This window comes from Sarcophilus harrisii, chromosome 2 (genome assembly GCF_902635505.1).
Source record: "Sarcophilus harrisii chromosome 2, mSarHar1.11, whole genome shotgun sequence".
In the NCBI taxonomy this organism is placed as follows: domain Eukaryota; kingdom Metazoa; phylum Chordata; class Mammalia; order Dasyuromorphia; family Dasyuridae; genus Sarcophilus; species Sarcophilus harrisii.
In genome coordinates this window covers 435,642,671-435,668,466 of record NC_045427.1, presented here as the reverse complement: position 1 = coordinate 435,668,466, position 25,796 = coordinate 435,642,671, and the positions used below count along the sequence as shown (strand labels likewise).

Below are 25,796 nucleotides of genomic sequence, written 5' to 3'. Positions count from 1 at the left end.
ACAACCTGAACTTTATCTTCCCTTGTCTGTGCCACAGTGTTGGGGGCACAAGGAGCACTTCATCAAACACCTGCTGAATTAAATTGATGTCAGCACTCAAAAGGATCTTCATGGTTTCTTAGGTATGAACTTCATCACTAGAAAGATGACTTAGGGTTTGAATGGGCAAATAATCTATGTGACAGGTAGCTCAGCTATTCATATCTGACAAGGGCTTGTCCCTTCCCTACGTCAGCCACTTGGTCATCCATCGAAGGGTGTGCCCAGGAACCTGAACTCTGAGTCTCAATCAAGTTCTATACCATAGTTCTGAGGGATTGAGAGACAACAGTCAGAATCAAGAAGGGGAAAGGAAAGAAAGAGGGGGGTCTTTATTGACCAAATTCCAACTGGTAAATCCTGAGCTCTTTGAAAAGATGAGGTCTCAAAACCAAAAAGAGAACAGATAATTAGAATTGGGAAGAACCTTAAAGATCTTTTATTCCATTTTATTCATTTTACAGATAAATTGAGAAACAGAAACTGTTTTGCCCAAGACCACAGAACTCAAAGCAATCCCAGCTCTCTTTGCCTAACCTGTATTCCAAGAGCGGTCTTATCTTATTATACCTTTAGAGTTAAATTTGAAACGTCATTCAGAAAGTGATTTGACAACTAGCCTTTACCTGTGGCAACCCAAGGCCCCTCCCCAGGGCTGGGTATAAATCAGCTGTGGGTAGAGCCAGCCAGTGCCTCCCAACTTCTGGAAAGCAGCCAAGAGGAACTTCAGCTGGAAAAATAAAGCATAGAGACTTCCTGAGAAGAGGACAGATCTTTTCGGAAGCAGGACAGGTGAGGAGTAGATCAGTTCCAGCCCCAACTCTTTAGGTAAGTTCCCTCATGAAAAGCTGTGGTCATTAAAGACCCCCCACCTTTACCTTCTCCAGCAAGATTCTTAACTTTAACTAGAAGTGTGATTTTGTAGCTGAAGAACCTTCTCCTTTTTTCCCTTCTCCTATAACCCTTCTTGGTCTCAATTCTTTTCTTTTCTCTTCCCTTCCCCCTTTTATCCAACTTCCCTTACTTCTTCTCTTCCCCTCTTTTCTCACTCATTTCCATTATTTCCTTGCTCATTCTCCATTTCTTTTTTCTTTTCTTCCTCACCTCACCCCCTTCTCCCTTTCTTCTTCTGCTCTTTTCTTTCTGTTCTCCCTCTCCATTTCTATTTTTCTCCTGTTCTCCCTCCGACTCCCTCCTCTTTTCATGCACTTCCCTTCCCTTACTCCTCTTTACCTCCTCCTCTCCCCCTCCTTTTATTCTTCCCATTCCCCATTCCTCTTGTTGTTTTTTCACCCCCATTTCCTTCTGCTCCCTCTCTTCCCTCTTTAACTTCCCCTTCTTCTCTTCCTTTTGCTCTTTTCTCCACTTCCTTTTGCTCTCCCTCCCTTTAGCCTTTCCTACCCTTCTCTCCTTTCCTCTTAGCCTCCTTTCCCCTTAGCCCCTTCTTTTTGCTCTTTCCCCTCCCTCTCTCTAATATTGAGGTCTCCCTAGGGTGCTCACACTCCTAAAGGATACTGAGCTGCGCTCTGGTGCTTTTCGATTTTCCTTTGACCTATTGCTTTTTTCTTCTTATCTCCCCCTCCCTCTGTCACACACCGAGTTCAATATGCCTTCTTCCTTTCCCTCTTGCAGGGTTGGGAATAGGGAGAAGTTGCCTTGAGGCTTTTGGAGGTAATGTCAGTAAAGGAGCTTTGAACTCCAGCCAACCGGTCCCCAGCGCCAGGATGAAATGAATCATGGGGATTAAATATTGATAACACTGTGAGAGTGGACACTGATAGAGTCTTTTTTCCCAGGCTCTGTTCTAACTCCAGAAAAAGGTACTTTAAATTGAAGACCTTGGGGCCAGTATCCCCATTTGAAGCAAAGGGATGGGTGGAGCCAAACCTTTCTTTCCAAATGGCCTTCACTGCCCTGTTAAGACTCTGATTTCCTTTAATGGGTTCCTCTCTCTGCCAGAGCTGCTTATAATTCACAGTCTCTTCCACCTCCACTCTCCCCACACTCTCCACAAAGCCCTAAAGCAGGCTGTTTTCTGCTGCTCACTTTTGTCTGTGACATTTATCCCTCTCAGTGGGAAGGCTTTAATTCATTTGGGGGAAAAAAAGATTCCCCTAAATTCGAAGCTAGACATTCATGTACCCTTGTAATCCATCCCCCCTCATTTTACAGACTATGATACTGAGGTCCAGAAAAAACAAAGGTCACTTGGAATTAGTGACATCGTAAGGACTGGAATCCAGGGCTCCTGACTTTCCACACCCTCATACTATATGTAGTTATGGGCTTTCTTGGATATATATTTCCCATTTTAGTCAGGATGCTAATAAATAGACCAGGGTGAACTCTTTTTTTCCCCTTTTCTTTTCAAATCTCATTTCATTTTGAGAAATCAGTTTTCCTACCTAAGAATATCTCTCTCTTACTCTTTTTGTCTCTCTATCCATGTCTCTCTGTCTCTCTTTTTCCTGTTGAAAGTTCTGTATGCTTTCAGGGATGCTGATGAATAGACACTAGTCTCAACTTCTCCTATAACTCTCCAATTAATTAGATTCCTTTTTGACATCTTCTGTCCCCCTTCCATAACTCACACCACAGCCAGTAAAAATGCCCAGAGTAGGGAGATGAAAGGCAGCTTCAAAACTGACCTCAGGCACTTACTAGATATAAGAACCTGGGCAAGTCGTTTAACTGTTTGCCTCAGTTTTCTCATCCACAAAATGAGCTAGAGAAGGAATTGGGAAATCATTTTGCCAAGAAAAGCCCAAGTGGGGTCATGATAGGAGATGAAAAGCAGCTTCAAATGTAACCTCAGACACTTACTAGGGGTGAAAGCCTGGGCACTTAAATGTTTACCTTAGTTTTCTCATCTATAAAATGAGCTGGAGGAGGAAATGGCAAACCACTTTGCCAAGAAAATCCCAAATGGGGTCACATAGAGACATGACATGACTATACTGTGTCAACAGAGAGGTGAAACTTCTGGTTTCAAGAGCAAGAAGGAAGCCAGCGTTATTGGATCTCAGAGTATATAGGAAGGAGAGGTGTTAGGCATTAAAATGACTGGAAAGGTTGGGGGAAATGAGACAAATTATGACAGGTTTTGAGCACCAAAGAGAATCTTACAGTTGATCATAGAAGTGATGGGGGAGGTTATTGAGTAGGAGGATAACCTGGCTAGACCTGTAATTGGGAAGATCACTTTGAGTTGAGAAAAAGCTGAGTAGTACCTGTGCAAGGGAATCAACCATAAGCCTACTTCAGTAGTCTAACTGTGAGGTGGGGAGGGTCTGTACCAGGTGGGTGGACACAGAGTCAGAGGAGAGAAGGGGCATACAAGAGAAATACTAAGACAATAAAATGGGCAGACAATAGCAACAGACTGGATAGAGAGTTGGGGGCAGTGGAATAGGAGGTGAATAATGGGTTAGAAATAGGTTAAAAGTGGGTTGGAAATGAGTTAGAAGTTGGTTAGAGCAGTGGTTCTCAAAGTGTAGCCCACAGAATCCTGGGGGTCTCTGAAACCCTTTCAGAGGGTCTATAGCTTCAAAATTAGTTTTTATTTCTAATATGGTAAATATCTATAACTATAACACATAAAAAAAACTCTTTGGAGAGATTCTTAATCATTTTTAGTAGTATAAAGGGACTCAGAATAAAAGTTTGGGAATCACTGAATTGGAAGACCCAATCTGCAAGTGGCCTTTATATTTAAGAGATTTTGGAATTTTGAGTTCCAAGGACATTAGAATCTCTGCTGTGACTTTTACTATGAGCAAGATCTTGCCTATTTTAGACTTTTGAATTAGAAGATCACTGAAGGCCCTTCTAGCTCCCACAGTTCAGAAGTGCACCGTGAAGACTCTTAAAAGGAATTTTTCTTTTCTAGTCATATCAGCATTTCTTCCCTGCTCCAATCTCCCTGAGTGCTCCCACCTCTCCCAGCCCCTGAATGGTATTCAAAGCAGCTAGTATGTACTGAGTTCCTTGGTTTTACTTAACCTCAAAGGACCCAGTAGCTTGGTTATCTCCAGGAAGTGCCTTGCATTAGCAAGTGCTCATATAGGGTGTGGTAGTGAGAGCTCTGGACAGGCAGACAGGAATCAACCTGTAGGGTGACTTTGGACAAATTATTTCCCTTTAGACCTCAGTTTCCTTCTTGGTAAAATGGCCAGGACTGACTAGATGCTTACTAAGGCCCCTCCCCTCTCTGACAACCTGCATCTACACCAGCCCTTTATTTTTGGTGTCCCAGCTGAATCTGCCCAGAGCAGGCACTCTGTAAATGTGCCCGGCTTCTAGCCCTTAAAACTCTGAAGAATGAATTCCTGAATTCCATTGACTCATAGGGAGTCAAAGCTGGAAGGAGCAGAATTAGGTCTCTCAGACCAAATGTTAGATCTCAGAAGGGAGCATCAGAGGCCGAAGAGGTCTTATCACTTGAACTGTCAGTGTTTGAAGGGACCATCTAGTCTAACTCCCTCTTTTTCCTGGAAGAGGAAATTCAGAGTTGGGAAATCCTGGCCCAAGGTTGAACAGACAGTGGCTAGATTGTTTCCTGTGCATACAGACATTCTATTCAAGAAGTGCAGAAACTGGGGGCTCGATTAGAGAGGAAACTCCTGAGCCCAAGGCGATTGTCTTCTTGGGCTGAGGAAATAGGACTCCTGAGCCCTAGGAGGGCTGGGGGGTAGGCGCGAAAGGGTATCAAAGAGATTAGGGGTAGGGAAGGAATCTTTTTTTTTTTTTTAATCTTAAAATTTAAACATTTTATTATGAACTTAATTATTAACAGAAATATTCAAACATACAGAAGACCAACTACAACAAAGGGGTATATATAAAATTGAAAATATATAGTTTGCTTTCTCTTAAAGTGATAGTAAATTTAACAATATAGTAACATGCTTCTTTGCTTTCTCTTCTGTACTCTTAGACTCATTTTTTCCCAATAATTCACCCCACTCTTTTTTTTATATTAACCATACAGAGTTTAATCTTAATTCTATCAGTTTTTTTTTTTTATTTAATAGCCTTTTATTTACAGGTTATATGCATGGGTAACTTTACAGCATTAACAATTGCCAACCTCTTGTTCCAATTTTTCACCGCTTACCCCTACCCCTCCCCCAGATGGCAGGATGACCAGTAGATGTTAAATATATTAAAATATAAATTAGATACACAATAAGTATACATGACCAAACTGTTATTTTGCTGTACAAAAGAAATCAGACTGTGAAATATTGTACAATTAGCTTGTGAAGGAAATCAAAAATGCAGGTGGGCAAAAATATAGGGATTGGGAATTCAATGTAATGGTTTTTAGTCATCTCCCAGAGTTCTTTCTCTGGACGTAGCTGGTTCAGTTCATTACTGCTCCATTGGAAATGATTTGGTTGATCTCATTGCTGAGGATGGCCAGGTCCATCAGAACTGGTCATTGTATAGTATTGTTGTTGAAGTATATAATGATCTCCTGGTCCTGCTCGTTTCACTCAGCATCAGTTCGTGTAAGTCTCTCCAGGCCTTTCTGAAATCATCCTGTTGGTCATTTCTTACAGAACAATAATATTCCATAATATTCATATACCACAATTTATTCAGCTATTCTCCAGCTGATGGGCATCCACTCAGTTTCCAGTTTCAGACCACTACAAAAAGGGCTGCCACAAACATTCATGTTCATACAGGTCCCTTTTCCTTCTTTAAGATCTCTTTGGGATATAAGCCCAAAAGTAACACTGCTGGATCAAAGGGTATGCACAGTTTGATAACTTTTTGAGCGTAGTTCCAAACTACTCTCCAGAATGGTTGGATTCGTTCACAACTCCACCAACAATGTATCAGTTCCCTGTTTTCCCATTCCCTCAACATTCCATTATCTTTCCCTGTCATTCTAGCCAGTCACAGGTGTGTGTGTATCTCAGGTTGTCTTAATTTGCATTTCTCTGATTAATAATGACTTGGAGCATCTTTTCATTATGATGAAAAGTTTCAATTTCTTCATCTGAAATTTCTATTCAATCCTTTTGACCATTTTTTCAATTGGAAATGGCGTTTTTTTTATAAATTAGAGTTAATTCTCTATATATTTTAGAAATGAGGCCTTTTTATCAGAACCTTTGACTGTAAAAATATTTTCCCAGTTTTCTTCCCTTCTAATCTTGTCTGCATTAGTTTTGTTTGTCAAAAACTTTTCAGTTTGATATAGTCAAAATTTTCTATTTTGTGATCAGTAATGATCTCAGCTTCTTTGGTCATAAATTCCTTCCCCTTCCACAGGTCAGAGGTAAAATATCCTGTGTTCCTCTAATTTTTTATAATTTCATTCTTTATGCCTAGATCTGAACCCATTTTGACCTTATCTTGGTTGCTTTTAAGGTAGGAAGGAATTTTAAAAGGGTGATTTCCAAAATTTGATTCCAACCTCTTAAATGGCTGTGCCCTGAATGCATTACTAAAGGACGCTAACCTTTCCTTCTCTTACTATAACCCTTTCATCCAACATCCTTCAGTTTGGAGGCACGGAAGTCCCAGAGCAGTGGCCAAAATGTGTGTTCAGATGGCAGGGAGAGAGGGGATTTTGAAGAGGCAAGCTAGGCTCCCCCACCTTTTATGCAGCCTTTTCAGCTTTCCTGCTCACTTTCTAAACTGGGCTGGGCTAGGGGGTGGAGTAGGTGGTACTTGGAATGATCAGTCCCCCACTGGTCCTGTGATTGTGCTTTTTACTTTCCATAGAGAAGAAGAATCTTTTTGGGAATCTCTTCTTCCTAGGATAGACTAGTCTTATCTTTCCTGACCCCAGGCCTCTGTGATCTCTGCTTTTAAGGCCTTCATACCTCAGCATAGGCCTAAAGGCTATTCTGAGGCTCACTTTGTAGGAAAACCTATCTTACAAATGAGGACTCTCTCTTAGCCCCCATCATTCTAACTCCTGTGGCCCTTGCTCGGAGGGTGACTCTGAAGCCCCCTTTCCCCTCTTCTCTCCACCCCCCATCATCCCTACCTCCCATCTCTGTCTCTTCTCTGTCTCTCTGTCTTTTCTCTGTCTCTTTGTGTCTGACTCTGTCTCTCTGACTTTATTTCTCTGTCTCTGATTTTGTCTCTCTATGTCTGACTATCTCTGTCTTTCTCTGTCTCTGTCTCTTGACTCTCTCTCTCTGTCTCTGACTCCGTCTTTGTCTTTCTGACTCTGTATCAGTGTCTGTGTCTGTCTCTTTCTCTCTCTCTCAGAACTTGCAACTTCAGGAGAGACAGGTCTAGACTGGGCAAATCACTGTATCTTTCAAGATTCCTTAATAGAAGTTTGGGAAATAAAACCCCAAAAGATCCCCACTCTACTCTCAAGGAGCATACTTTCTACATTAATGGGCAATATGATTGACACAAGTAAGGACTGGATTGGGATTCCATTTACATAGCTCAGGTCTGTGGAGGATAAAAAGGAGATTCAGACTGTGCTATAGGAAAATAGGAAGAAGAAAACAATATAGCCTGGGTGTGTCAAGGAAGGCTTTACTGGGAAAGTACCAAGCAATCTGTCAACATCATGCCATAAGGCAGCCAAAAAAATCCAATTTACTCTTAGTCAGTAATAAAAGAGGCTACTGTCCCAGATTGGGGAAGAGACAGTCCCCACTTTACTCTGTCTTAGTTATAGAGCTTATACTTGAAAGCTAGAAAGGGCAGTAGAAGCTGTCTAGTCTGATAAATACAAATAAGGAAACTGAGGCACAAGGAAGTTAAGTACCTTGCTTAAGCATTTTTTTTCTGGATGTATATGGCATTTTCCATCCAAAGCTTATAGGGATTGCTTTGAATCACTGAACCACTGAGAAGAGTCAAGTCTATCATAGTTGATCATTGTACAATCTTGTTATTGCTGTGTATAATGTTCTTGGTTCTGCTTGTTTTGCTCAGCATCAGTTCATGTAAATCTTTCCAGGCCTTTTTCTAAGATCAGCCTGGTTCATCATTTTTTATAGAACATACCTTCTGAACAAGAAGGATATCTATTCCCTCTTCCTCATGAAGCCCTTTCAATACTAGAAGCCAGAGTTATCATTCAATTTACTTTATTATAACCAATTAATATTAAGAATCTATTTTGTGTTAGACCATATGCTGGGTAACAGAGATACAAAGATATAAAAAATGAAGTTACTTTCTACTCTCAAGAAACTTATATTCTAGATAATACACTGTGACCAAGTGGGATTTATACCAGGAATGCAGGGCTGGTTCAGCATTACTGACCATATCAATAACCAAACTAACAGGAAACTATTCAATAAGTGCAGAAACTGAGAGCTCATGTAGAGAGGGGACTCCTGAGCCCAATGTGACTGTCTTCTTAGGCAAAGAAAATAGTCCCGAGTCTTGGTTGTCTTACTAGGTATGGCTGGGGATGGAAGTCATATACCATAACTTATTCAGCCATTCCCCAAATGGTGGGCATCTACTCATTATCCAATTCTTTGTCATCATATAAAGAGCTTTTGCACACATTTTTGCACATGTGGGTTCTTTTCCTTCTTTTTTGGTTTCTTTGGGATATAGACACAGAAGTGAGACTGCTGAATCAAATATGCATAGTTTTATAGCTCTTTGGGCATAGTTCCAAATTACTCTCCAGAATGGCTGGATCATTCCACAACTCTACTAACAATGCATTAGTGTCCCAGTTTTCCCACGTCCCTTCCAGTATTTATCATTATCTTTTCCTGTTGGTTTAACCAATCTGAGAAGTGTGAGTTGGTCAGAGAGTTAAGCCTTGAGCTCAGGGGATTTATTCCTTCTTTTCTTCCTTCATTTCTTTCCTATTTCCTGTCTTCCTTTTTTTCTTCCTGTTTTCCTTCTATGTATCCTCTGTTCTGGTCAAAATGGCCTGCTAGCTCTTCCCTATATAGACGCTATCTAGATTCAATCAGAGCACAACTTGACTACCAGCTCCTGCATTTTCTCTCTCTTTAAGTAATTGTATATTACTTTGTATACACTTAATTTTTATGTATTGACAAATATCTCTTTCCATACCCTTATCTCAGAATATAAGCTTCTTAAATATTTTGTATAATCTATAGTTATAGTTATTTGTATTCTCTATAGTTATAACTATATTAACTATAGTTATCTATAGTTATAGTTTTTATTATCTATAAGGGATTTCTCTTTCTATCTCCTGCTGCTGGACTTTGTTGATGTCATATAGAAATGTCAGTGATTTATATGGATTTATTTTATATCCTGCAACTTTGCTAAAGTTTTAATTGTTTCTAGCAGTTTTTTAATTGATGCCCTAGGATTTCTAAATATACCATCATCTGCAAAGAATGATAGTTTTGTTTCTTCATTGTTCCTCTAATTCCTTCAATTTTTTTCTTCCCTTATTGCTAAAGCTAACATTTCTATTTCAATATTTAACATTAGTGTTAATAATGGGCAGCCTTCTTTCATCCTGATCTTATGGGGAATGCTTCTAGCTCATCCCCGTTGCATACAATGCTTGCTGGTGGCTTTAGATAGCTACTACTTATCATTTTAAGGAAAAATCCAGTCATTTTCAGTCATGTCCGACTCTTCATGTCCCCATTTGAGGCTTTCTTGGAAGATACCAGAGTGCTTTTCTATTCCCTTCTCCAGCTCATTTTATAGAAACTGAGGCAGAAAGGGTTGAGTGACTTGGTCAAGATCACACAGCTAGTAAGTGTCTCAGGCCAGGTCTGAACTGAGGAAGATAAGTCTCCCTGATTCCAGACTCAGAGCACTACACACTGCACCCTTAGCTGCCTATTAAATGCTTACAGTGTGCTGGATAGTCTAGATGCTGGGACTAAGTTCTATAGTACAGAGAGTCTAGTAGGTGCCCGATCCGCGTCATATTGATTGATTATAAGTGGGGGAAACAATAGTATAGAAGAACTGACTTGGGTATAGTACCTTTGGCTAGATAAAACAATATTTTGGCCTGGAGACTAGAGGAAATCTACGCTCTCTTCCCAATCTATTATTCTAGGATTTTCAGAGAGTTTAACAAGAAGCAGAATTTTGGTCTTTCCTGTCTTCTCACCTTTGACACTCAGAAAGGAGCAGCCAGCTTAAACGATAACTATTGCCCTGTCTGCCCTTTGGAAAATCAAAGGTAGCACCTGTCTAGCCACTTATCTTTTGCTTTATAAATATTTCGGCATCTTCAGAGCATTGGTTTCATTGCATGTGAGAGAGTGAACCAATCATTCCTGTTTTCATAGAAGAAAACAGACTTTGGTTTTGTTTTTCCTTTTGATTTTCTGGGTGAGTCAAGGGACAGAAAGGACAATGGCTTGCAGAGTGCTCACAACTCCAGATCCAGCCCACTTTGGATTATGTTCCAGATGCCTCATGTGACAGCAACAGTTGTGGCTGCTTGGAGAAAGATCTGACCGATGTCTGATATTCAATAATATACAATATAATATTCAATAACAGAAGGACTGGAATTTTAGAATACCTTAAAGGATCAAGCTGGATTAACTGGCAGTGAATTTTTTTTCATCCATAGAAAGGAAGAAAGGAAATAAACATTTATTAAGCACTGTGCTAAGCACTTTACAAATATCTAACTTAATAATAATAATTGTAATAACTAACACGTTAATCCTTACTATGTGACAGGTACAACAGTGCCTTTACAAGAACTTTACAATCATTATCTCATTTAATAATAATAATAACAGTCAACATTTACATAGCTCTTACTCTATTCTAAGTACTTTACAATTATCTCAATTCTCATGACAACTCTGAGAGAATGGTACTTTTATTAGACCCATTGTATAGATGAGGAAAGAGAGGATAAGTAACTTGGTCATACAGCTAGCCAGCATCTGAAGACATATTTAAACTGGGGTTTTTCTTACTGAAGACCAGAAGATAGAAATCCACTGTGTCACCTAACTGTTCCTGGCTGCCACCTAGTGATAGGATGAATATTTTTATTTCAGAATAAAGTTATAATAACATTTTTGTGTTAATTGGTATGCTTCTAGTATTAAGGGAAGAACAAGAAAGGCAGTGTGACAGAAGGAATATCAAACAGGAGACTAGGGAAAACCGTATTCTCACTGACTGATATGGAACTTCCTCCCTTTGGACTTACTTCCTCTTCTACATATTGTTTCTAAGACCAAATCTGCTATTCCATATTCTAAAGTGTCTTGGATCTGCTGTGATTCTCTACTATAATGAAATTGCAGGTTTAGGGCTTGAAGAGACCTCAGCAGCCTAGTACAACTTCTTCCCCTTTCCCCAGTTTTTTGAGACACAAAGATGAAATATATTGGTTAAAGTCATATAGGAAATGAGGAGCAGGTAGAGCATTCAAACTCAGGGCCTCTGTTTCCAAATCCAGACATTTTTCTATGATTCTAATTTCAGCGTTTGTTGAAAAACTGGGAAAAACTAAACCAAAACAGACCTTAAATTCCATAGGCAGCCTGGAGAAGCAACTGGACTGATGTATGCAGATTTTTAGTCTTTTTTTTTTTTTTTTTTTTTTTTTGAGGCAATTGGGTTTTCACACAGTCAGTGACAGATTTTCAGTTTTGTTTGAGACCTCAGAGATCTCTTTTTCACATTTAGTTTTAGGATGCAAATACACTTTGTCTCCATTGATCACTGAGTACAGTTATCTTGATATTCTATCTTCATGTTCATTGTTGTTAAGATGTTCAGTCTGTGTAAACCTATGGACTTTGCCTATGTGATTTTCTTAACAAAGGTACTAACTAGAGTGGTTTGCCATTCCCTTCTCTAGTGTGTCCCCATTTTACAGATGAGGACTTGAGACATATAGAGGTTAAATGTCTTGCCCAGGGTTACATAGTCATGGTATTCTACCTACTGATACATTTAGTGTATATTACGAAATTCCATAAAAATATAAAATGTAATAGCTTGTCCTCTTACCTAAAATCCCTAGTGAAGGCTATCTTTTATGAGATCACTGGTTTTGGTGTGTAACTCTACTTTTAGTAGAGTTAATAAAAATAAAATACTATTTTAAAAAATAAATATTATTGGGAGATGTAACTATTAAAAATAGTACATCTCAGTTTGGAGTTCAAAATTTTTAAAAAATGAATTCTAAAAATAAATGTAAATAAATAAAAAAAGGAAAATAATACATCTAAGAAATGGATGGAAAAGTGCAGAAACTAGTGGTTCAGAGGTCCATCCAATCCACCCATGACCCAAAGTTCCTTTATAAAGTTCAACAACTGTTCAAAAAATAAGGTCTTTTGTGTCTGCCTACCACTTCTTGTTCTGCTCACAAAGTTGGTTCAGGAACTTGGAACAGAATAAAGAGCTCCAGATTGGTAGTCAGACAATTTAAATTCAAATTCTGGAGCTGTTAGTCATTACCTATGCATGTAATACAACTAAGTGTGACTTTGGGCAAATCACTAAATCTCTCTGGATTTCAGTTTCTCATCTATAATATCAGAGGGTTGGATTAGCTTATATTTTAAATTTGCTTCCGACTCTAAATCAATGACCCTCTGAATTCATGTCTCTTCCTAATAACAGACAGCCCTTAAGATCTTGAAGATAGTAATCATGCCATAGATCCTTTCCCCTGTATCCTTTATTCAATAATAGCTAACTTTATTTTTAGTCATAGCTTTAAGTTTTACAAAGCACTTAATAAATATTGTTTCATTTTATTCTTATTTTGACACAGCTGTGTCATTATTATCCCCATTTTACAGATGAGGAAAGTAAGGCAGTTATAGGCTAAATGACTTGCCCAACTTGGATTTGAACTCCAGATCCACCCTCATTTCGAGATAATTTCTTTTTAGGTATCCTATATGGTATCTGAAGTATTTTACTTGATAATTCAAAATAGAAATATATTACAAAATTAATCTCTTTATGAACTTAACCCGCTAAGCCATTGCCAAGGGACTATAAAATATCAACCAGATCCCGTCTCTATTCAGTGATCCCCCTATTGGTTGCCACAATGGCTGCGGAGCCTCTGTAATCTTGTCTTTTCTCTTTGACTCTATCTCATAGCATTTGTTTTTGTTCCATAGGTAACTCATTGGACACCACCATGTCTGTCTTATACCCATCGCTAGAAGATCTGAAGGTAGACAAAGTCTATCAGGTAATGTTTCTTAGGGTTGCCTTTGCCCTGGACAACCTATGACAACTTGTCCTGGGATGGGTCTGGTTCCTAGTGAGGTTATCGGACACTGTCCATGGTAGCAACAAAACCAGCCAATTGCCTCAGGCAGAGCCCAGGAGGAATAAAAAAAGGATGAGGTATGGGGAGGAAGCTGAAGAAGTCCCAGGAGCACAAGGGAATCTCGGAGTCCAGGGCTGGGTCAGTGCTGGGAATTTCAGGGGCTACTTATGGGACCAATCTCACCAATAGCTAATGGTTAGCATTTATACAGCACTTAAAGACTTACAAAGCATTGTTCATTTATCGCATGGAAACTTTGACCTGCTCTGTTTCTGTTCACTGCTTAACATAGTGTCTACATATAGTAGGTACTTAATAAATAGTTATTGATCAATCGGCACGGACCAGTTTGTCCTTCCTGATGCAGCTCTCTCCCCTTAGAACTTCCCAAATACCAAACTCAAGTGATCCAGCAAGCTCAGCCTCCCCTTTATCAGGGATTACAGCTGTGGATCACATTGCCTGGCCTTACTCCTAATTATCAAACCTCTTCTTCTACTGTCATATGTCATTGGGTGAAGAGTGGATCCCCAAACCCCATTTTTAGGAGGTGTTTAAAACTCTTAGATTCATAGGAATTTGAGCTATAAAGGACCATACAGATGATCTTTGGTCTTAATTTTATAGGCTGATGAAATTGAGGTTCAAAGGAAGGAAGTGATTTTCTTATATTCACACAAGAAATAAGTAGCAGAGTTGGAATGGAAATCCAGGTTTTTTGGCTCTGAAGTCAGTACTCTTCCTACTATATCATTACCTCTTTATGCCTTCTAAGTAGATGATGAAATCTGAGAATGTTAGAGCTGAAAGAAACCTTCAGTGGATATTTGATATAGGAAGCCCCTTTACAACATCTCTCAGCAAGGAGCCATTCAACTTCTGAGGGATCAAGGTGACACTAGAGATATTATACTAGGAATCAGAAAGCTCTGAGCTTAAATCCTGCCTCAGCCAACTCATACATTAGTTGTATGATCCTGGACAAATCATTTTACCTTTCTGGCCCTCAGTTTTCTCATATGCAAAGTGGGATTTTAACAGCACCTTTTTAGATGGATCATTCTAAGAATCAAATGATATAAAATGTAAAATATTTTTTCAAATCTTAAAAGTATATAAATAGTATATAATATAGTAAATATATATATAATATATATTAGTAGCATATAATAGTATATAATAATAAGTATGTTATATATATTATATTAATATATCTTACAAAAACAATATATAATTAGTAGTAAATATTTTTGAATGTCTTTTTGAAACAGCTTATTCATTCCATTGTTGGTTAGTTATTATTACTACCGAGTTCTGTATATTTAACTGAAACCTGCCTCTCTTTAACTTCTTCCCTTCTCCCACTAGTTAGAGTTCTGTCCTCCAAAGCCAAGAAGAAAAAGTCCAATCTATCTTCCTCACTGACAATCCTTCAAATCTTTTAGGACAACTGCCCAAGTCCCCTATTAAGTATCTCTAAGTTATGCATCCCATTCTAAACTCTTTCAACTGATTCTTATATGAGATGGTTTTTAGTTTCTTCTCTGTTCTGATTACTTTTCTTTCCTTGGACTTGTTTAGTTTATTTGCTACCTTTTACTAATTTAGAATGAGACACATGCCACCTACTCATAGCTTTTAGAGATCCTTAGATTAGTTTTAGGGTTGCCTCCTAGGGTCTTCTTTATCCTATCATTCTCCATTGGTTCTGGACTGGGTATGAATTTTTCAAGAATTCAAAGAACCCCAACTTGGAGCTTTCTTTGACTTTTTTATATGAAGGAACCCAGGAGCTTGAGAGTTGAGTATCTTATTGATGTTTCTGGTCTCTTGCAGGCTCAGGCTTCTGCGATTCCCAAGATGTTGACTCTCCCAGCCCAGGAAACCTCATCCTCACAATCTGGTAAGTTCCAAAATGTTGACTCATACTAGGGAGGGAGAAGGAGAGTATTTTTGATTGCTAATATGCCTGACCAGCTTTTGGAAGGACAAGTATATAATTGGGAGAGAGTAAATGCATGGCACATCTGAGGAGTGGTAAAAAGCAAAGGGTAGACTTGTGGTTCCAAGTTATACCTATACCTCACCCCTTTTAGGTGACAAATTTGTAACAGAATCATTCAGAGAAACATAATGCATTTATTCATTCCTGGGGTCTTAGTTCTCTTTGGCTTTGGCCCTTCTACTTCTCAGTTTGTTGGGAGCGCAGAGATATTGTCCAAAGTCTATTCACAGTACTATATAATATACTCAGTTGAGATTTTGTAGCTGGATCCATTCCCATACTATGTTCCAATGATTTCTTCTGAAGAATTGACAGAATGTAGAATGTTAAAGCTGGGAGAGACCTTGGAACATGGAGTGTCAGAACTAGGAGAGAACTCAGAATATGGAATATCAGACCTGAGAGTTATTTGGAACATGCTACCTCAGATGTAGGGTCTTAGAGATAGCAGAAGTTCTTAACTTTTTTTTTTTTTTTTATCATGGAGTCCTTTTGGAAATCTGGAAGATTATGAATCTCTTCTCAGAATAATGTTCTTAAATGTATAAAATTTTTAAGATTATAAAGGAAGCTAATTATAATGACATCTAGTTACCAGAATATTTAAAATAAAAAGTTTACAGACTTTAGGTTAAAAACTTGAGTCTAACACATTCATTTAACAGATAAAGAAACTGAGACTTAGAGAAAAATAATTTGCTCAAGTCACTTAAGAAATCAACTAGCAGAAGCTAGCTTGGAACTTAGGATTCCTGACTCTCAGCCTTGGGCTCATTTTATATTTGTTGATCTAAAGATCTATCTATAAACATCTGTCAATATAATTTAAGTTATAAAACATGTATAAAATATATGATAAATTAAGCTTAATATAACAAAAATAGTACATATAAATATATAACTATTCTTTAATATAAATGTAATTATATATGTGCATATATAAAACTTCCTTCATATAAATATAATTACCTATAAATATACACACACATCTTCCTTAATATATAAATACTCTTGTTGGCCTTAAGGCACTAGGGACAGTTATGTGTGTTTGTGTGTATAAATCATGTTTTTCTTTACTCTTTTATTTCCCTCCTAGCTTTGTACCCAAATTTGGCTGAATTAGGAAGTTACATGGGTCTCTCTCTCTCAAGTCAAGAAGTCCAACAGAACCTGTCCCTGACTCCAGCAAGTGACAATGTGGGTACCTATGTCTGTGTGGATTATTTCAGTTAAGCACAGAGAATGGAGGTGTTCCCTCCATCCCTCCCTGATGCTTCAGTTCCTGCTCTGGGCCTAAAGGGGCTACTTCTTTTTTTTGGCTATCAAACTCTTTCCTTCCTTCTTGTTTTTAGCATTTCTGGTGCTGCTGTCCTTTTGACAATGCTTATTCAGGGAGGAAGGGTCCCCTTTGACCTCTGGAACCTGGGCTGGTTCTAGCTCAACACCATCTAGAGAAAATCCAAATGAGGATAAGTATGGGCCAAAGGAAGATCCTGATATAAAGCAACCTCAGAAGTCTAATAATACAGCTTTGGTCCGCAGAATACTAGAATTTCAAGAGACCTCAGAAACAGTTAAAACTGGATTTGAAAGCAGGGATCCTTGCTTTAACAACCTTGAAAAGGGGTAGTGGTTTAGTTTCTGTTGGAAAATCTCTAGTGATGGAGATCCTTGTGTCCTATAGCAGCCCATTCTTCTTTAAAATAGCTGAGTGTCAGTAAGCACTTTCTTGTGTTATATTGAACTGAATTCTGCCTTCCTATAAATCTGCCTGCCAGTTGATTCCAGTTCTTAATACTGTCCAGTCCAAACATGTCTTCATCCTTCTCCTCCAAGATGGTCCTTCAGGTAATTATGGTCACAGTCTTTTCTTTAGAATTAAAACATTTCTACTTCATTTGACATTTCTTCACTTGATATGACTTTGAATCCCTTTGAACCCTAATCTCCATCTTCTGAAAACTGGACTTATTCCTTCTAAGATTCAGACCCTTAGACTGGCCAGTCTCAAAGGACAGCATCCTTCCTACTCCTGAATGATAGCCAGACTCAAAGGTTCATTGGTTTTGGAGACCTTTAGCTTGGGTTTAGCGTCAAAAAAAGCCTGGACTTGATTTTGTCTCCAAGGGGGTCACCACTGGACCATGGAGACCTCAGACCAGTGAACTCTATAGACTGACGACTGATGCAGAGACGTTTCCTCTGAAAATTTCCGTTAGGTTCATCAGTGTCTCAGACTAACTTGATTCTCCTCAGACATTAACTGTGGGCAGATCGCCTCTCCTCCCTCTCTGTTCCTTGGTTTCCTCACCTGTGAAATTATGGGTTTGGACTCAGTCCTTTAAGGTCCCTGTAATCCTGCCATTTCCTTCCTTCTATCCTGCCATTTAGCCGGCTCTCCCTATGTCCACCTCGGCCCAGGGTTTCTTGGATATGTGGGACTATTTTGCCCTCTGGTGGCCATCCAGAGGAATTTATGCTTTCTCTTGTCTTTCATGTTTTGATTTGAGCGGGGCCACCAATTGGGAGAGTCCCCAGAGACTTCGTGTCCCTATCTTACCCAGAAAGCGAATCTCCTCTGCTTTCACCCCCCGTTTATTCCCCACTTTCTATCCCTGCCATGCTACAGTGAGCAAGTAGGAAAGAGTCCCTCCTAGGGATCTACACTGACACCGGTAATTTGACCAATCCTTACAGCAAGCGGTCACTCCCACTGTACAAGGTCAGATGGTAGCCCCAGTGACTGGAAATAATGCGGGCGCTCGCAGAGCTGAGATCAAGCCCGGCGTGCGAGAGATCCACCTGTGCAAGGATGAGAAGGGGAAGACTGGGCTACGGCTGCAAGCCATCGATAAGGTATTGGGAAGCGAGGCTCATCTGCCTCCCTGTCAGCTGTGGGAGATGGGAAGGAGCAAAGGGTGAAAGGATGTTTCCCTAAGGGGACCAAGGGACCCTGGAGATTCCTGCCCTTCTTCCGAGGTTATCCCTGAGCTTCCCTCACTTTCCTAAAATCTGAGAATCTGATTGGGAAGGATCCTTAGAGGATCTCTAGGGTGCACACACACACATGTACACACAACATGCACACATATTCATGCACACACACTTTAAAGATGTGGTGAAACCTTTTGCCTAAGGTCACTCCGTCTACACTCGTCCATGGCGATGGAATTCAAAACCAGTTCCAAATACAAGTCTATCATCATCCATGTGGCTCTTGTGGTGAAGAGCGTCTGAACTAGAAATCTCTGGGGGTCGCTTTGCAGCTGCTGATGGGGATCTGGGAACTTTGTTCAAAATTATAATTGGCTCTTGTTCAAGATTAATACATATACACATGTGTGAGTTGTAATTTTTGGAGATTAATTTGATATGTGGGGGAGTGACCTATGTACAGGTGTTTGGGCAGTGGGTAGAGAGTTGGGTGTAGAGTCAGGAAGACCTAGCTTCAAATGCAGCTTCAGTTAGTCACTAACTGTGTGAGTGGGCTGGTCTCTTAACTTTTGTCTGCCTTCCTTTCCTCATCTGTAAAATGGGGATAATAAATAGTATCTAACTCTCAGGGGTGTTGTGAGGATCAAATGAGATATTTGTAAAATACTTTAAAAGCACAGCACCTGGCATATAGCAGGTGCCAGCTAAATATTAGCTATTATAGATACATTTGTATTATTTTGTGGCTACAAAGTTCTTTAATCTTATTTTCTCATTTGAGGTTTCTAACAATTTTCTGAGGGAGAAAGATGGAGAATTTTTTTTGTTCTCATTTTACATATGGAAAAATTGAGGTCTCAAAGAAGGGGAAGTGAAGTGGTGGAGCCTTGAAATGAAATTTTCTGTGTCCTGGGCCACCATGACATTTCTCCCATTCTTTAGCTGTCCATGCTAGGATTCCATTACATTTGGACTTGTGGCCATCCTGATCATGGGATCAAAGCAGAGAAAGACCCAAAGGGGAGGATGTAGGTGTGTGCTGAGGGAGGCCATAAGTGGAGGAGAAAAGGCACTCTATCCTCTCTGACCCAACAGACATTCCAGGGATTTTGCTTTTTGTCACATCCTGAAATAGAAACAATTTAGGTTCAGATTCCTGCTCTGCATTAGGAACCTGTGAGACCTTCTATGCATATGTAAGAACAGAAGGAGGTTGGGTTAGGTCCCTTCCATCTCTAAATCTGTGAGGTATAAGCCCTGACCCCTGAGCCAGTTTTAAAGATATCTGGGGTTGGGCGGGATCCCAGTCCTGACTGTCAAGTGGATCTTGCTCCCGCAGGGCCTGTTTGTCCAGTTGGTTCAGGCCAATACTCCAGCCTCCCTTGTGGGCCTGCGCTTTGGGGACCAGATCCTGCAAATTGATGGGAGAGACTGTGCGGGCTGGAGTGCAGACAAGGCCCACAAGGTGGTAAAGAGAGCCTCAGCCGAGAAGATCGTCATGGTTGTGAGGGACAGGTGAGCCTCGCAGGGTCCCCAAGCCCAGCAGCTGCTCCTTGCTGTCCCCGATGCCCTTTGTCTCACTGCTCTCTTCCCTCCAGGCCTTTCCAGCGGACTGTCACCGTGCACAAAGACAGCAGCGGCTTTGTGGGCTTCGTGATGAAGAAGGGGAAAATTGTGTCCATTGTCAAAGGCAGCTCTGCGGCCCAAAACGGGCTCCTCACTAACCACTATATCTGTGAGGTGAATGGGCAGAATGTCATTGGGCTGAAGGTAAGTCGGGGGCCTTCTCCCTGGGGCTATCAAGGAAAAACATTCCCTGTCTAGGCTCTCACTGGGCTCCAGTCTATGTCTGCTGTTTATAGGTTGTGTGAACTTGGACAAGTAACTCCCTTGTCTAGACTTTCGTTTCCTCTTTTGTAAAATGAGAATGGACATAAAGGTCCTTTCCCTCTTTCTTTGCTCTCTTTTGGGTATTTATAGCAGCAGTTTTTGTAGAAGTAAAAAACAAAACAAAACAAAACAAAAAAAACAACCCTGGAAATTAAAAGGATATTAAATGATTCCAGAATGCCTGAATAGTTGCGGTCTGTGAATGTGATGGATTATTATGGAGTAATAGGAAACAGATGATTTCCAAAAGACGTGGAACAATTCGTATGAATGGAGTGATGCAGGGTGAAGGGTACAGAACCAGAGAACAGTTTGTTTATACTATATAACATCAATATTATAAATAGTTTTGAGGACTTTTATAAACTAATGAAGAATGAATTGAGCAGAATCAGAATTATTTACAGTGACAGAACACTGTAAAAACAACTTTGAAAGCTGTAAGAATGATGATTAAACAATACCATGATCACCCATGATTCCAGAGTACCCATGATTAAACATGTTTATCCATTACAGAGAGTGGTGAATTTAGGGTATGGAATTATACACACACACCTGTGCACATATGTGTGTGGTGCACACACACGCATGCAGACAGTGAAGGGATTTGTTTTGCTTGACTGTGCATATTTGTTAAAAGAAATTTGCTTTGTTCTTTTCTCTTTTTTTCTAATAGAGTGAGGGATAGGAAGAGAAAACAGCTTTCTGTTCATTAAAAGCATTTGGGGAGGAGCAATGCTACAGATGTGAAATGTTGCATGTCCTTTCAAAGGAAGCTACTGGTTTACTTTGTTACAAGAGAAATCCTATAATAAGAAAAAATTGGAGTAATCTATATATGTATGCCCTGTTAAAACAAAACACACCAATACAGTGAGGAACGCACAGGAGATGGGAATGGTAACTCCTACCCTGTCTCCTCCACAGGACTGTAGTAAGGCGCAGAGTGAATGTGAAAGCTCTCTCTAACCAGAAAGTACTTCGGGAATATGAGAGATTCTGTATTGCTCTCACTTTTGTGACTGCAGAGAACTGTGCCTTCTGGGCCTCATGTGTTCCTGACACCTTCTGGCTTTATATAACACAAACATTTCCATCATGAATCACTCTGGAATAGAATAAATTATTTCTTCTCCTCTTTCTCTTTTCTTCTCCACTTCTTCCTTGTCCTTCTCTTTCTTCTCCTCCTTTCCCTCCCTCCTCCTTTCCTTGTCTTACTCCCTCTTTCTCTCCTTCACTGCCTCACTTCCTCCCTCCCTCCCATTTTTTCTCCTTCCTCCCTTCCTTCCTTCTTTCTTTCCTTCCTTTCTTCCTTCCTCCCTCCCTTCCTTTCCTCCCTCCCTCTCTCTCTTCTTCCCTCCCTCCCTCCCTTCCTTCTTTCCTTCCTCCTTTCCTCCCTTTCTCCCTCCCTCCCTCCTTCCCTCCTTCTCTCCTTTCCTTCCTTCCTTCTTTCTTTCCTTCCTTTCTTCTTCTTTACTTTCCTTCCCTCCCTCCTTCCTTCCTCCCTGTCTTCCTTCCCTCCCTCCCTTCCTTCTTTCCTTCCTCTCTTCCTTTCTTCTTATTAATGTTTTATCTTTAAAAAAAGAATTCCAATAAACAATAATGCAAAGCAAAGCTATATTCACACTGCAGAGGCTCTGAAACAGGCATTTTGTTCCTGGTAGAATAGCACAGTGACTGACTAGGGCTGCTTGTAACTAAGAATATCATAACCTTGGGCTTGCCTAACTTTAGGCTGAACATCCCTTCACCCATTCTAGGACTTTCAGCAGGGTGACAGAATGTCCATTTGAGGCTCCTGGCCTAGAAAGTCAGGCTCAGACTGGAGTGTAAATGACCTTGAGCTAGTGTGTGAAGCCAACCGTGTGAATGGAGCCCAAAATATCTTAGAATCTCAGGGCCTGAAGACAACTTGACATATTAGAACCAGGGAAAATTAGGACTGGGAAGGTTCTTGGAGTCAAGTCAAGCCCCTTACAGTATTCAGGGTGCCTTACTCACAGCTCTGAGGAGGTAAGCTGTGCCAATAATACTGTTTTACAATAGAGAAAAATGGAGGCCTGGAAAATGGAAGTAATTTGCCCAAAGTTAAACAGAGTGGATTATTAGTGAAGCTGGAACTGGAACCGAGGGTCTCCTGATTTCCAGGCCAGAAGTCTTGCCACTGTACCAATCTTTCAATCAACCAATCTATTAAGCACCAAAATGGTGCTGACTTAAAGATAAAACAAAAACATCCCTTCCCATAGGAGCTTACATTTTATCCAGAGAAGCACCACATCACACGGTTTCTCTGTCTTAAATATCCTTCTGTCCTATTCACACTTAGTCACCATTCAAGACTGAGTGCAGAGTTTTATATGTGGTAGGTGCTAAATAAATTTCATTGAAATGAGTTAAAATTTAACCGTTATTTTTTTCCTAGATGCTCAGAGTGGTTGTTATAAGCAAAAGGCTGGCCTATGACCCAGGAGTTCTAGGGGATTACTGAGATATGCGAACTTCTTTGCCTCTGCACTCACTTGCCTCTAACTACTAGATTTCTTGAATTTTTGAGTGTGTGTTTTCATATTTTTCCCTGTCTCCTTCATTGTTAGACTATCACTTCTTATAGACAGTGTATGTTTCCTACAGCAAACAGCATTTTTCTCCACTTCCTCTTCTTCTCATTTTATTGGCTGCTTCTTATGTGTTGTAGTCTGGGAAACTAGACACCCAAACTTGTTAGAATTAGTTATAAAACAAAAATAAATAGGTTCTGAGTTAGGACCTGAGGGAACTTTCCTGTAAATAAAACCCATGAAACTGAGCAAGCAAGGTTGGTAGGATTTGTTTAAGCCAATGGGGGCCTTTTCTTTTTGACAGAAGAAGGTTTTTATTTGTGGTTCTTTTCTCCTTTTCTCTCCAACAAATGATGAGTTCCAGGACTATGGATATTCTAAATTTTGTTATTTCCCCCAGCACTTACTCCAATGTTTCACCCATAGTAATGTCAGAATAACTGCTTTTTTAAATTACAAGAGCTAAGGTGCACTCATTTTCTCAGTGCCTTCCTCTCTGTCCACACTTTCCCCACTCCCCACTTCAAATTGGTACTAGTCTGCTGGATAAAGCCGAGATAAGTTCATGTGAGCCCTAATCATTCTAATTAGCTGTATGTGACTCAGAAGTACAAAGTTTTCATTTACTTCAGTTTCTTCTCTACATTTGGGGGAGAGAGGGACAGATAGGCAAGGAAATATTATCCTTAACAAAACTTTTCAGGCTCTGTAGAAGGCCTGGGAGTTGGAGGTTGGCTTTTTGAAAGTAGTGGCCACTGACCTCCTATGTACTACATGACCAGAGATCAGTTACAATCAATGTAGTCATGTTTTATATGTCCCTACTGTATCTTGTATAAGTAAAATAAAGATTTATTTTACTCTAATAGTGGAATCAGCAGCATGGTTATAGGCTAAGTGCAGAGTCTTATGTATGGTAGATGGTAAATAAATTTCATTGGAATGAGTTAAAAATGTTTAACCTTTATTTTTTTGTTGGTTAGTCATTTTAGCTCCCTCCAATTCTTTTTTACCTCATTTTGAGTTTTCTTGGCATAAATACTGGTGTGATTTGTTATTTACAGATGAGGAAACTGAGGCAAACAGGAATAAGTGATAGGATCAATGTATAAGTTCAGATTTGAACTCACTTCCTGATTCTAAGCCTAGTGTTCTACCCACTGTGCTACCTACCTGCCCCTACCAGCATCCTAACTAATGTCATATTTTTAATTTCTCATTTTCTTCTCCTCTTCCTCTTGGCTCCAGGACAAAGAGACTACGGAGATCCTGGCCACAGCTGGAAATGTGATCACCCTCACCATCATCCCCACAGTGATTTATGAGCACATGATTAAAAAGTAAGGAGACTTCTTCTCTATTCCACCCTCCTTCTTTACCCCTGCCCAACAGGAGGATCCTCCAGCATCCAAACAAATGTCAGGGTTGGAAAGGACCTTCAGAATACAGGGCTTTGGAGAATAACTTCTTGAAAACTATCTGCAAAATTGGGGGCAGAGACAAAACATGAACCCAGGTTTCCTATTTCCTCCAACAGGACTTGTTTTTACTGAACTTTCTTGCTCCCCAGGTTAAAGCGAGGTGGTGAGGTAATAGTGCAGGCTGTCTTTATTGAGGAAGAAGAAAGGCTAGATGGAGAGAGGCAATTTGGTGGAGCAGGAAGAGTTCCCTGGTTTGGGAATGAGAAGACATAGGTTTGAGTTCCAGATGTGCCACTTACAAGTTGTTTATTTTAGTCTTGGGTTTCCTCTAAGACAAGGAGGTTTAAGCCAATGGTCCATAAAGGTCCTTTCTAACTCTGATATTCCATGGCTGTTTGTTATTACAAGAAGAAAATGTAGGACTTCTGTGATGTCATAGTGAGAACACATATGTACAATCTGGAAGCCTAAGGATTGGGAGATTATCCCATCACTCCCTGTCCCTCTCCCAGAGAGGGCTGGGAGGAAATGTTACACAAAAGCTTCAGAAATATGTAAAGTAAATGCAGAATTGTATTCATATCATGAGAGGTTCTCTGAGGAAAGCTTTTTGCCAATCTCTACTATCTTTCATTGTTCCCAGGCTTTCTTCGACCCTGTTGCATACTTCCATGGATCATTCTATTCCTGACATCTGAAGCCAAGGACCTAGACAGCCTGCAGCTTCCTGTCCTTCCACAGGGAACCCTCTGACATTTCAAAAGATGGGAAAGGCCACAGTTCACATCCCTCTAAGGGCCTCCTTAACCCTTTAGGGGGCCATTTCTGCCATTTCAAGGGAAGGGGTGGGAATGAGCAGCATCCCGTATTCTGATTTATTTTTCTTCTACCTGGCTGAGAGGAAGCTCTTTGCCCTGCTGCAGGGTGGGAAGAAAGGGTCCTGGAAGGGCCTATGTATGTCAAGGGGTTAAGAAAAGAAATGGAACCTCAAGCCAGACCATAGTAAAATCTTTGTCTGTATGCCTGGAAGAATGAATTCTGGCAAATATTAATACGTAAATGGTTTCCTGGAGCCTTCAGGTATCAAGAAGAGAAGGAATGGGGATGAAAGTAAACTGTTTCACATTGTCTTTGCAAAAAAAATCTGGTGAAGCAGCATTTCAGGAGATAAAGATCAAAGCAGAGGGAGAGCAAAAGGAATCTCAGAGATGATCTAATCCAACCCCTCATTACTTAGCATCAAATTTATAATTGTTGTGATGAAACCAAGCAGATTAGGGTTCAAGGGAATTAATGCAACAGGCTACTCAGTTCTGTCACTCCTCCCCCTTTTACTTGTCACTTCAGCATTTTATAGCAGTTGATTTTAATATTCTCAAGAAGGTTGATCTTATAGGGGGTAAGCCTTGATGTTGAGCAGAGGACCTAGGGAGAAATAATTGGTTGTCATTATTGAAATAGCTCTTAAGTCTATTTGAAGAGTTGACCCTCAAAAGGAAATGAATAAGCATAACTCAGTTCCCTCTCTTAGTGCTTTGCTATCTTTGCAGTAGAACAAAAAAAATTATTAAGTGAGTCCCTGGTGATGAACAATCAATAAACATTTATTAAGCACCTATTACATGCCAGGCACTGTATACTGAATTTGATTGATTTATTGTAAATAAAGTGCACCCCAATGTGATGAGCAAAAAGGATTCTGTAAA

The 25,796-nt window shown here is 40.0% G+C and overlaps 1 protein-coding gene across 1 annotated transcript; it reads left to right on the top strand.

Annotated features, from left to right (window-relative positions):
- Nucleotides 1-314: 314 nt before the first annotated feature.
- SDCBP2 (syndecan binding protein 2) lies at nt 315-25,787 on the top strand. The gene is made up of 9 exons (XM_012553635.3): nt 315-867; nt 13,122-13,195; nt 15,113-15,179; nt 16,378-16,478; nt 17,979-18,137; nt 19,555-19,730; nt 19,814-19,985; nt 23,918-24,009; nt 24,734-25,787. Exons 2-9 carry the CDS (start codon nt 13,142-13,144, stop codon nt 24,786-24,788), a joined length of 876 nt encoding a protein of 291 aa, XP_012409089.1. The 5' UTR covers nt 315-867; nt 13,122-13,141; the 3' UTR covers nt 24,789-25,787.
- Nucleotides 25,788-25,796: the final 9 nt, after the last annotated feature.

Coding starts and splice junctions, on each gene's coding strand:
- SDCBP2 (XM_012553635.3), top strand. CDS start 13,142: ATGTCTGTCTTATACCCATCGCTAGAAGATCTGAAGGTAGACAAAGTC. Junction 15,180..16,377: donor AACCTCATCCTCACAATCTG/GTAAGTTCCAAA, acceptor TTTCCCTCCTAG/CTTTGTACCCAAATTTGGCT. Junction 19,986..23,917: donor AGAATGTCATTGGGCTGAAG/GTAAGTCGGGGG, acceptor TCTTGGCTCCAG/GACAAAGAGACTACGGAGAT.